A 13,640-nucleotide genomic window follows, 5' to 3' on the forward strand; every position below is an offset into this window, starting at 1 on the left:
ATTCGGATGAAGAACAGTGTGAAAAAAACCCAATGATGTCCACGTAACTGAACACATATACATGTATTTGATTTCTTTCGTGAGATCATAAAATTCGTTGAAGATGTTTGTTAATCAACAATATTTAATGACAGAACAAAAAAGGGCGTTAAGCCTCTCTAAGGTTGTTTGTGTGGTCAGCTGAAACATACTGTCATTTTACTGTGTCTGTCTGTGTGTCCGTCTGTCTGTCGATACAGGGTAATTCAGTCTCCTCTACTATTGGTAAATCATTCTACTTTTCTGAGGCATGGTGTAGTAAATCGTTCTAACTCCATATTGCTCGTTATAAGTGGTATGATGTATGTTGATGTATGGAAAAACGCTCAACACGTTCCCCTGCCTCATGTTACGTAATGAATGGTATTTCACTAGATGACTAAAGTGTAATTTGTAACGTTTCTAACCACAATAACATGATGACTGTGTACTTGCGTATCTAATAATATCATACATGTGGCTCCGACATATTACCAGCCCCTGCCAGACATACTATTAAGGCACATCCCCACTGTTCACCGAACCCCAGAGGTAAGTCTCGATGAAAGAGTAAATCGCCTTAAAACAGTGCCACGGTTAGAGGTTATATCACGGACATAGAGAGATAAATGCCGTTTTGCCATGGGAGATTTCTTCCGTGTCGACTTTTGAAATCTGGTCGACCGACATTTCCAGCGATTTGATGCAAATTGATGTAAAACCGTCGCATCATCAACTCAGGGCTATGGATGTGCCGTGGTTCATCTTCTTTTTTGGGCTGTAGAATTGCGCATTTGGAGTTTGTCAGACAATTTATATTCAACGTGAATTAAAATGTGATGTGTTCCCATAATTCTTATCCAACTTTGATTATCATTGGAAATTCGCGCGGCCATTTTTTCAAGTGGTAATTTTTGCCATCCTGTTGCTAATGACATCATTTGTCGACGTTTTCATTGAGAAACTGATGAACAAGATCATTTAATAACTTGAAATTATCGTTCTTCTAAAAAGTTTTCTGTTTAATCCAAATATCTTGTATCGGTCCATATATTTTGATAATGCAGTTTTGTTGATATGAAAATCCTCTAAAATCGACTTTTTTCAACATGGCAGTCGACATGGCCGATTTCTCGAGCGTTCGCGACTTCGTTATTTATCAGATACAGGTATATAACAATTGAAGATGTGTTTGATAGTTAGTGTTAATGATAAGATGTGGGACGAATTCGTCTGTTTTAGCGGTTATTTTACCACGTAATGCCGTGGTTGTACATAGAAGAGAACCCTGAAAATAACGTGGAATGGAGTTTTTAATGTTTATTGTTCAAAACACTTTAAGGTGAAGTTTGTCAGCAGAACACTAGGTGTTTCACTAGTGTGAACTAATTTTTTTTATCAAGTCACCAAAAGGCGATAGATTTTGTTAATATTCTAAATTCTATTTCTAAGTTAAGCCTCTAATACGATAACTTTTCCAGAAATTCTACATACTTGTACGTATAATTATACTGTATACTAAGTGGACAATTCAAATTTTGATAATCAACTAGTTAAAGTTTGAATTAATCTTTACACTTGGATTCGTACGTGTAGCTATATTACCTTAAACTAGAAAATGTTTACTATAAAGCTGCCGTTGATGATGTTTATGGTGGAGTGAGAGGAGAGTTCCAGCTTCTAAGATAAATATTTCTTTATCTAGTTATAAATTACCGGACAGTACGTATATCTAAAGGCAGTATGGAGTTTTATTGACTGTCCGCTACGTATATGACAAGAGGTTTTGGATTTAAACTATTCGATTTTATTGTGTGTAGTTCCAAGCGTTTTATTGACTTTGATTTTGTAGTGTTGACCTTCAGAAGGACCACATTATGAATTTCCATCACAAAGGTCTTTGATGCTCTATTTTTCGTAAGCTGTTGATTTTGGAAGACGCATCAGTGATTTTATATAAAAATATAGTGACGACAAAATACCATAGCGTACATGTATATATTGTATGTGTAAAATTCCTATTCATTCAAGTGTAAGAGTGTTCCCTGAACGCCAACATTTTTTTTAACAATAGTAAAGTGTTGCATTAGTCAGTTATTCACTGCTTCATATCAACTGTCTCTTTTTACTTTTTACCTGAGTTTACCTGTGTTTCACACAATACATTTCTGATTATCTTGAGTAAATAAAATGACATAATATATTCTGTTGTTATATCATTTAATCGGTATATGATAAATGACTTGAAAACATTGAAACGTACATGTACTAGATTTAAGATATATTAGTAAAAGTCAGTATACCTCCAGTAAAGATATCTAGGTGTGTATAACAGAGACGTTGAGATATATATAACATAATGATGGTTTTATTGTCTACACATCTATTTAGAATTCCATAATATTTGATTAGGTTTGACACTTTATAACCGGAGTTCTCACCTTTGCCCATTTTCGTCACGCATGCATAATTTTTTAATCTCCTGAACGTAGTATTTGCCGCAGTCAAAGTGTTTTTCTATCTTTCACAAGGTAAGGGTTTCATTCACTATAACCTTTATAACCCCTTCATAGTTGTAAATGCCAGCCCAGCGGTATGTTGATCAGGCCTAACACGTGCCCTTTACAGACAAAGATCACTATCATTACTAGTGGATGTCATCCCCGTCATTGCGAGATTTTACCGACAACGATCGCTATCATAACTGGGGGATGTCATCCCCGTCATTGCGAGATTTTACCGACAACGATCGCTATCATAACTTGGGGATGTCATCCCCGTCATTACGAGATTTTACCGACAACGATCGCTATCATAACTGGGGGATGCCATCCCCGTCATTTCGAGATTTTACCGACAACGATCGCTATCATAACTGGGGGATGCCATCCCCGTCATTTCGAGATTTTACCGACAACGATCACTATCATAACTGGGGGATGCCATCCCCGTCATTTCGAGATTTTACCGACAACGATCGCTATCATAACTGGGGGATGCCATCCCTGTCATTACGAGATTTTACCGACAACGATCACTATCATAACTGGGGGATGCCATCCCCGTCATTTCGAGATTTTACCGACAACGATCGCTATCATAACTGGGGGATGCCATCCCCGTCATTACGAGATTTTACCAACAACGATCGCTATCATTACTGGGGGATGTCATCCCCATCATTACGAGATTTTACCGACAACGATCACTATCGTTACTTAGGGATGTCATCCCCGTCATTACGAGATTTTACCGACAACGATCACTATCGTTACTTAGGGATGTCATCCCCGTCATTACGAGATTTTTACCAACAACGATCGCTATCATTACTGGGGGATGTCATTCCCATCATTACGAGATTTTACCGACAACGATCACTATCGTTACTTAGGGATGTCATCCCCGTCATTACGAGATTTTTACCAACAACGATCGCTATCATTACTGGGGGATGTCATCCCCATCATTACGAGATTTTTACCAACAACGATCGCTATCATTACTGGGGGATGTCATTCCCATCATTACGAGATTTTACCGACAACGATCACTATCGTTACTTAGGGATGTCATCCCCGTCATTACGAGATTTTTACCAACAACGATCGCTATCATTACTGGGGGATGTCATCCCCATCATTACGAGATTTTTACCAACAACGATCGCTATCATTACTAGTGGATGACATCCCCGTCATTACGAGATTTTACCGACAACGATCGCTATCATTACTAGGGGATGTCGTCCCGCGTACGAGATTTTAAGACTTCACCTTCCCTCTCAGTGGAAATCATATGTATGACCTGAAAATGGGACTGTACAATTGTAATATATCAAAATGACGTGCCGACGGAAGCGAAGATATAATATATTTTTTATTTTGTTAAAAATGCGTTTTGAAATGACCCTTTTCTTATACTGATTGATACATCTAATTTTTTTTAAACTGTAAGGGTTTTGCAGTGCTCTGTTTAACCTCTATAGATAGCTTAACCAGTCCTACCTCCATAGGCTTGCTGTAGTCTGATCTGGGCTCCATAAATAAACGTCCAATGGTTTGATTTAGGCTCAATAAACGTGCAAATGTGTGTGATAAGGCTCAATAAACGTACAAGCATTTAATCTGGGCTCAATAAACGTACAAGGAGGTGATCTGGGCTCAATAAACGTACAAGGAAATGATCTGGGCTCAATAAACGTACAAGCATTTAATCTAGGCTCAATAAACGTACAAGGTGGTGATCTGGGCTCAATAAACGTACAAGCATTTAATCTAGGCTCAATAAACGTACAAGGTGGTGATCTGGGCTCAATAAACGTACAAGGTGGTGATCTGGGCTCAATAAACGTACAAGGTGGTGATCTGGGCTCAATAAACGTACAAGCATTTAATCTAGGCTCAATAAACGTACAAGGTGGTGATCTGGGCTCAATAAACGTACAAGCATTTAATCTAGGCTCAATAAACGTACAAGGTGGTGATCTGGGCTCTGTAAACAAAACACGCAAATATGTTATCTAGACCCAATATTGTGAATCAGTTTAGAATTTTCTTTATTTAAAGGATTTTTAACTGCATTTTCAAAAGAATATTATATGTACCGACAATATGGGATCCTCATCGCGGTCCTTATTTCTACATTACTATCTGTAAATGTCAAATGTTCTGTGTCATCAGTGTTGGAGTCAAACCTGGCCGTGTAGAGAAAACCAGATATAACATGTTACACGCGAGTTATGTCACACAGCACAGCTGAGTGAATCTTACCATGTTTAATCTATCTTTACTAGAAACGATCTGACATATTGCTGGATTTAGTTTCATTTTGTTTAACATCCTATCAAAAAAAGCTAGGGTCATTTCAGGACGACGCTAAGTCACAATGATTAAAGATCTGTGTAATACAGTTATATACAGGACATTCGAAACAATATGGTATTTATTGCCCTTCATGATGTACAGGCTTCAAACCATTACGCCCCAGTCATATATCTAATTAATCTATGCGTTTTGACAGTTAATTTCCACTTACATCGGCTTCATCTCCGCTCTTAGGAGGGGGTAATTTAATACCGCGTAGCAGTTATCATCTTACCCCGAGGGAGGGGATCAGACAGAGTACCTATCTTCTCTCTGGGGAGGAGGTCGAACATCAAAATAGACGTGTTTATCATAGTTTATCAATTTTACTGAAAATATGTTAAGTGTTTTACACATTTTGTGAATCTAATCAGAGTAACGCTGATGCCTATATCACTGAAAAAAAGACATTATTTCAGAATATAAATTTGTTATTGGCTTTCCGTATTCGAGACGTACAACAAGAGACCTTGAGAGGGTACGTAGTTAGGATGGTGATATGTCCATGAACTCTAAATCTGGCTCACTATACGCCATTGATGTAGATATATTTTGTACCCATAAAGGTGTTATATTTACCCCTGTGCCTTCGTGCCTTCGTAGTAACTGATAGACAGGAGGGGTACAGCACTACCACAACTGACGCCTGGTACTCTTGTCGTTCGCTTGGTGTTTGATCATTGACAGAAATAAGAAAATCATGTTAATTCACAGTGGGGACGCCATTGTGTGTCAGAATCAGTTGATATATGGCGGTTACTCCGCTCTGTCTCTTAACTACCTGGTCAGTCCCAAACTTTAGGGTACTTACCCTCGGACATGTGCGGCTTGTCCAAACGTTCCGTTGACTAGGAATTGATAACTGCCTTAAAACTGTGATTCTCTTACATTTATTTGGATAAAGTTTTCTTAGGACCGCCCAGATGCCTTTACCTCAGAATATGCCGCGGAAGGTGAGTAAGTGTACTCGGTGACCTGAAAGGCTAGTTGATTAACCAAGAGACATCGGTAACAAATGTTACCTGTAAGATTTTTACCTGTAGTTATTGAAAGATAAATCATTTTAATGTCCGATTCCAACATTCGTTTCATCATCGATCACATACCAGTGTCAAGGTGTGTAATTATGTTATAGATATATCCGTGTCACATGGAATTGTTAACTTCACCAAATCTAAAATCTGTCAAACAGTCGTATAGATATACAGATACAAGTGTAATAACTCAGCTGAACATAATTTTTGTTAGACGTGATTAAAAACGTACATATACATTTTCGTCGAAGTTGTTTACCGAAATTTGACAAATATTGTGATTTTTTCCTCAGTGCATATTTAAGTGAATTATTTTGTTCTGAATAAACTATGACACTTTGTTAAATAAATAAGTTAAGTTTGAATAAACGCAAGACATTTGCTACATAGATAAGTGATGTTTAAATAAACTTCGACACTTTGTTACATAAATAAGTTAAGTTTGAATAAACGTAAGACCCTTTGTTACATAAATAATTAAAGTTTGAATAAACTTACGACACTTTGTTACATATATTCAGTAAACTTTTTTTGTAATTATTAACTTTTCACTGAAAGTACGACACTCCGGTTTAATATTTTGTAATTGTTTTTACTAAATGTACGACTCTTCGTCACACATACACTTTTTTTATTGATTAATTGATTGATTTTGTCTAAAAGTACAACGCTTCGTCTAAGTATTTTCTAAACTTTAACTAAATTCATTGTATACTGTGACACTTCGTCACAGATATTTTGTAATAATCTTTGAGAAAAAGTACGACGGTTCGTCATAATATTTTCTTAACTTTGACTAAATATACAACATTTTGGCACGTATATTTTGTAACCAATTAACTTTGACTAAATGTACGACGCTTCGTCACATATATTCAGTAAATTTTGACTGCAAATCAGATTTATTTTCCTACATAAATCTTACTGTTAATCACATACCCTATGTATTCTTTAAATGTAGGCAGTCTCATACCCTGTGTATTATTTAAATGTAGACAGTCTCATACCCTGTGTATTCTTTAAATGTAGACAGTTACATACCCTGTGTATTCTTTAAATGTAGACAGTTACATACCCTGTGTATTCTTTAAATGTAGACAGTTACATACCCTGTGTATTCTTTAAATGTAGACAGTTACATACCCTGTGTATTCTTTAAATGTAGACAGTTACATACCCTGTGTATTCTTTAAATGTAGACAGTTACATACCCTGTGTATTCTTTAAATGTAGACACTTACATACCCTATAGTTATATAGTAAATCATTCTTGTATTCTTAACGTATAGACAGTTACTTATTTATGAAGACAAAATATCACGCATCGTGAACAAGAAATATTTAATTCAGAAATATGATAAGTTAGAGTTAAGTATTTTCTGTCCTACTTGGCCCTCCCGTAGAGAGATATATAAGAGTTTACGGGACACACCCCTTATCTGTCGACACTCTTTACAACACACGTTGTGTAAACACTGTACCCAGCATTCACGTGTAAACTTAGAGCTTGACTTATCGACAGGAAATTACCGTAATAAAATGGCAGAGCATGAACTGAATTTTGTAGTGTGCTAATGTCATACTGAAGTCAGCTACATAAGTAAATACCAGGATAGATAATAACAGATGATGTCTATTCTGTCCGGGTTGATCAACCTACCGTCACACATTGTTAGTGTGTTTCATGGTGTATTACGGAACAACAATATATACATTCCACGTCCTGGTGAATAATGATAATTTTAATATGTTTTGTATAATGTTTGCGCGCGTGTTGTAGGGAACACAAGACATTTAGTACCCATCCTTCCCCACTCCTACTCAGTACACATATATCGTAGTATCATTCAAGTCTTCATTCTCCCGTGTATACTTTCCGTGATATCTGAGAAATCACTAGCCTGGACGTAACATAAGACGACCCTGAGATGTTAAAACCAGTACATAATGTATATTCGATTGTTCATAATAGCGACCATCACAAACATTGCCAGGTAAACAATAACAGGTAAACAATAGCAGGTAAACAATTACAGGTAAACAATTACAGGTACACATACCGGGACACGATGGTGATACATATTGTGTGTTGTTAGGTCACAAAAATTGAAAAATACATAGGATACTGTATAATACAGTGATGTACGATACGAGGTATATATATATATATATAAATAGCAATCACACATCGAGCCCTATTTATGCTTGTAACACAAAGACATTGTCCCTGCCGTATCTAGAAATTAGTCACCGCTTCATTGTCGGGTTTCTGATGAAGCTTTAATTCAAATGAACAAAAAGTCATTTTTCAGTTTGAATTATTGATTTATTATATTTGCACTGTTGTATGGATCGAAGGTAAAAGTTTAACAAGGTTACATATTTGCGTGACGCCATTATGATATGACCTCTCTGGACCGTGTACACAGAGGTCAAAGGGTTTGAACTCTCAGTATAGGAACATAAAAACATTAAAAAGATACCAAACCATATACTTAATACGGACACTTCTCATTTTGAAAACATAGCATTACATATAATTTAAAAGTTAAGTTTAAGACAAACTAGGTTCCTGGTCACCACCGGATCCCTGTGGTCATACAGTATATGAAAACCTTACCTGGTGTTTAAAATGTATTAGGTGGGAGTTTAGATTGACTTTCCAGCTTCGGATATTATATCTCTGATTCCAGCTTCCTTGGATTCATTCTGAAAACTCGGTCCGAACTACAATCTCTCTGTGTATAGTTTCAAAGTCGTCCCTGACCTTTCACCTACCTACATGTAATGGCAGATTTCGCTGGCAATTTGTCACATTCGGTCATCCCCACAGCAACAGGTCATTTATTTATAGGAGAATGTGTGTCTATCCTAGACTTACCTTCCGGAAACACTTTATAAATATTGTTTATATGTACATTTCGGTATGTACTTACGTCTAACTATATAATGAAGGACGTGATATCCACACACATATATATATAAGTTTACCTTGGTAGATTATATATATGGACATTTATGTGGATATCAATGACTTATAGCTCGCATTTAGTACATTATTTAATAGAACATTTATTGAAACACACTTTAAAAGTACAATCGATGAGGCCTCTAATGTGGAGTCTGAATTTAAGAAGTATTTTCTTCTTCCCATATTCCAAGATCCATTGACCCTATAGCAGTCAATATGATTATCTCAAGGTCTGAATTCACTTCGATATTCTGGAGTGTATTGTAGTGAATGGATAATCAGATTGACAAAATCCGACCCTAAAAATGCAATGACTTTGGCGTCGATTTTGCATAATTCCTGATTTCAGTTTAAAATGATGCAATTTGGTGTATAATCCGTGGCGTCCCGTCTTTCTAGGCCCTTTTAGCTTAGCCTAGTGCATATTTTGAATGCGGAACGAGGTCACGTGATGGTGACGTCAAAGTGTTACTCTAGTGCTAACGAGATTCTATTTACCCAATAAGACACACGTCTACACACGTCAGTTCTACATTCACATACGTTCAAAATCGTTTTCAAATGAAAGTATATAGATTATTGTCATCCACATAATGACATATGGCAACGAAAAATAAAGTTTTTTTCTTAGTGAATGGAAACAACAATGGGACAGTACTATATACAGTTATGTGAACGGCCTTGTCCAAGTTGATTCATAGCACATATACCTAGAATTATTAAATAATTACTAGAAGTACTGCAGCAAATGGTTACTATTAACGAATTTTTATCATTGTGTGTTTGGTGATAGTAAATGTTATAAATGCCACGACTGATGGATACATAACGTACATTTTAGTGTAAATCGTTGAGTCGTGGCATTCTGTACTCGTGTATACACGTATTAACAACACCTCGAAATCAGAAATTTTAAGGAAAATAACCATCTTTTGTAAATTTTCAAGATATTTTCCCAGTAGATATCAAAGTTATACATTTTAACACCAAGCCAAACTAGTGTGGTAGCTAAGGGGAGATAACTCTCAGAAGAATGCTCTATATACCGGTGAATGTAAGTTCAAGTCTCAGGCTTATACTGTGAGACTCACCCAAATTGTAAGACTCAGCTATATCTCTAATTAGTGTGACTCCTCACAATTTTAGGAATATTGTTCTGAACTCGCTAGAAAGAAATCTTACAAACATCACTGTTATACACCTACAATTGTTATAAACAATTTCTAGGACCTCTTGGTTGACCGCTGTGCCAATATAACAATACGTAAAGTTGATTTTGTTTACTCTAAATACCAGGAAGATCTTACAAGTAACTATTCCAGATAAATATGTACTTCTTCTAGCCAGAATAAGTATGTGTTATGTCATCAATATTTTGTAGTTTTTTTTCCGTCGTTGGTTGTACATCATCATTGTTTAATATGAAAAGTATATAAATATAAAAGGCCATTGTAGCAGTCATTTTGTGTAATTGTCCATCTTTGTTTCAGATGTCGTTCCGGGATCACCGCAACATCAATATGGAGTCTAAATTGAAGGAAGTGAACCACCTAGACAACATGAGCAAGGGAATGAACAAAGCGCGGGAATATCTCATATTATTCCTTACCTACATACTCTACAAAATTACGCGCTCTATTGTCGTCACCTTCCAAAAGTTCACGTGGGCAGTGACCGGTGTCGAGAGGACCCGAAAGGACGCACATCGTGGATTACAATTCAAGCTGAGTGCGCATGTCCAGCATGTTGTATGGCGACGGAAGTTGTTTGGTATGACAATGGCTGACCCGTCCGATTTCATAACAACTCATAAATGTTTTAAGCATCCTAATTACGTGCTCAAACCTCATATATCACTTTATTGTATCACCAAGAAAGAAGCTATATTTGTCGAGGTGAAAGAAGGAACAGATATATATAGTTCATCAGAAAACACATCATCATTATTTCAAGAACAGTTTAAGCATGCGCAATGTCTCATCTCCATCCCATTAGCATCTTTCCATAAAGTTGCATCTGACCTCGGCGCCCCAAGGGTACCAATCATTTGGATTTCTAGCACCGGGCGTTGTGGCTCGACTTTACTGACACGTGTTTTTGCGCAACTTCCGGGTATGATGGTGTTGTCGGAACCAGATGTTCTCACTAGTCTAGCTTACTTAAAGAAAACTAAACGAATCAATAAAGGTGAATATGAACAGTTACTGCCAAGTTCAATTCGCTTACTGTGTAAACCGGACGACAGGGCAGGAATGATTTGTGTCAAAACGAGGCCGAGCTGTACAGGACAGATGGATGACGTGTACAAGAATTTCCCACAGATATATCAAATCTATGTATACCGCAATAGCCTTAAAACTGTGACGTCATCGCTGAGTCTCTTCTCAGAAGAGCCGTTTGCCATGATGGCACGTTACATAATAGACAACAAAATTTTATCCACGGTCATGCCATGTTTCAGAAGTTTCTTTTATTTCAACTTCTGTTTTGTGCTAGATCGTGACCCTCCTGCTATGCCTCCAAAGAGCTTGAGTAGCGTGGGAATATTCACGACATCATGGGCTGCCAGTATCTCGCGTTGCGTTGAGGCTATCGAGGCGCGAGTGCCAGTCATCGCTCTACTCTATGAAGATATGATGAAGAATCCTCGTAAAACCTGTTCGATTCTGTTCGATTTTCTCGATATTCGAAGAGAGTATATAGCATCTGCAACAGAGGGATTCAAGGTGGATTCAAACAGGGGTTCGCTTAGTCAAAGCTTGGTAATAAGTGATTCACGAAGGACAATTCCCCAGGGGTTCCGAGTGGAAGCTGACTCCATCCTTCGGAAGCACAATCTACCACGTCTCGGCGAGAGATACGAATTACCAGGTCTGATTGATTTTGAAGCATCGAAACTCCCTAGGATGAACTCTAGTAACAAATTCTTCTGATGCATTAAATGCCTATCACATTCATCAGAAAATGGGTTTCTGTTGTAAAGTACAAGTCCATAAGCATGACTCTGTGCTTCCTTAAACATAAAATTCATACACAATAAAATTTTGCCTCTGTTATGGGTCAAGAAATCGAAATTCATGTAGACGCTTCCAATTCATCGTGTGGACGATAGTAGGAAAGGTAGAGCTATCATTTACATTGTATCAATAAATTTTATGTTGGAATATGTCTTGCTTGGTTTTTCTTAAGATAAGAAGCGACATATTTCATTCACTGATGTGTGATGGACAAGTCTATATATGAAACACAATACAGTTGTTAAAATGTCAACAGCAGACAGTCCGAATAAAGGTATGTGTGACAATTAGAGATATATATATGTATAACATAAATAAGTCTCTTCTAAAAACTTTTCTTCTATAACAACATTGGATTTTTCTACCCTATACCCCACCTTCGCTCTCTTGTTATGAGAGCCTCACTCTCCATGAAAGGTGAACGGCGGTATAAATATATGATTGTGAACTATACTGAAGCGTATTTCGTAAAACAATTACGTCCAAATCAAAGAAGAAATATACGGCGTACGAAATCATAAAAATGAACGAGTTTCTGGTTGAAAATATCTCCGTTGAATTTGGTAGTGAGATTTTCTGGCATACCTGTGGAACTAATTGCGCCCCTCTGGTGACTGACTTGTTTTTGTTTTCATACGAGGCTGAATTTATTGAAGAGCGTATCAAAACAGGCCACAAAGACCTTGCAAAGTCGTTTAATTTCACCTTCAGATACTAAGTATATTGATGACGTCTTGTCTATCAATAACAAGAAACTTATAGACGACGTCCATCGTATATATCCACCAGAACAGGATATCAAAATTATGACAGGCTTTTTACATCAGCTATTTATCTCAATCTTTTCCTACAACGAAACCAAAAATGGATAGCTTTCCACCGAGCTTTATGATAAACGTGATTATTTCATTTTCCCTATTGTGAATTTTCTATTTCTGGATAGCAATATACCTGCATCTCCAACCAATAGTATTTACAAGTCACAATTGATTTGATATTCAGGGACCTGTTTCCATTATCACGATTTTCGTGCAAGAAGTCGTCAACTGACTGACAAACTCGTAACACAAGGTTTCAAAAGATGCATGTTAATGGAAATCATGGGAAAGTTTTATGTTCGCCAAAGTGATCTTATTGAGAAATATTCTATTTCTTTGTGAAACATAAAGCTGGACGTATTTGATGCTCGTTATTTTGCCTGTTGATTCCGTTGTTGTATACCTTGTTCTTATTTGAGAACGTGACATTGCTTACTTGGATTGACCAAGGTTTGCATGGCGGGTGTCGTCGATGAAGCAGAAGACCCTTACTCTTCCGGAACACCTGGTCTTATTCTCAATGTACTTGAGACAAACATAATAAACTGCTTTTGCCGATTTCATATAGTAGTAAATTGAGTTGGTCTCGAGACAAATTTAATAAACTGCTTTTGTCGATTTCATGGGGTAGTAAATTGAGTTGCTCTCGAGGCAAATCTAATTAACTGTATTTGTCGATTTCATTGGGTAGTAATTGAGCCCCTCTTAATTTGTCTCAAAAGCAACTCAATTCATCTCCTCATGAAATGTACAAAAGCAAGATTCCATGCTTATATTTCAATTAAGACGGTTTTGTTTCAAAAGTCTGCAATTACTTTTTGTAAGCCCAATGAATTGGGTTAAAAACATAATCTCAACATCTTAAATCATATGATAATCAAAAAGTATCACCAAAGGAAAAACAATAAGTCCATACA

The 13,640-nt window shown here is 36.8% G+C and overlaps 1 protein-coding gene across 1 annotated transcript; it reads left to right on the forward strand.

Moving 5' to 3' along the window:
- Positions 1 to 511: 511 nt before the first annotated feature.
- Positions 512 to 11,829, forward strand: LOC132544959 (uncharacterized). The gene is made up of 2 exons (XM_060208626.1): positions 512 to 570; positions 10,379 to 11,829. Exon 2 carries the CDS (start codon positions 10,379 to 10,381, stop codon positions 11,819 to 11,821), a length of 1,443 nt encoding a protein of 480 aa, XP_060064609.1. The 5' UTR covers positions 512 to 570; the 3' UTR covers positions 11,822 to 11,829.
- The last annotated feature ends 1,811 nt before the right edge of the window (positions 11,830 to 13,640 follow it).

Source organism: Ylistrum balloti, unplaced genomic scaffold (genome assembly GCF_031769215.1).
Source record: "Ylistrum balloti isolate Yb309-2 unplaced genomic scaffold, AGI_CSIRO_Ybal_v1 Utg369592, whole genome shotgun sequence".
Lineage (NCBI taxonomy): Eukaryota > Metazoa > Mollusca > Bivalvia > Pectinida > Pectinidae > Ylistrum > Ylistrum balloti.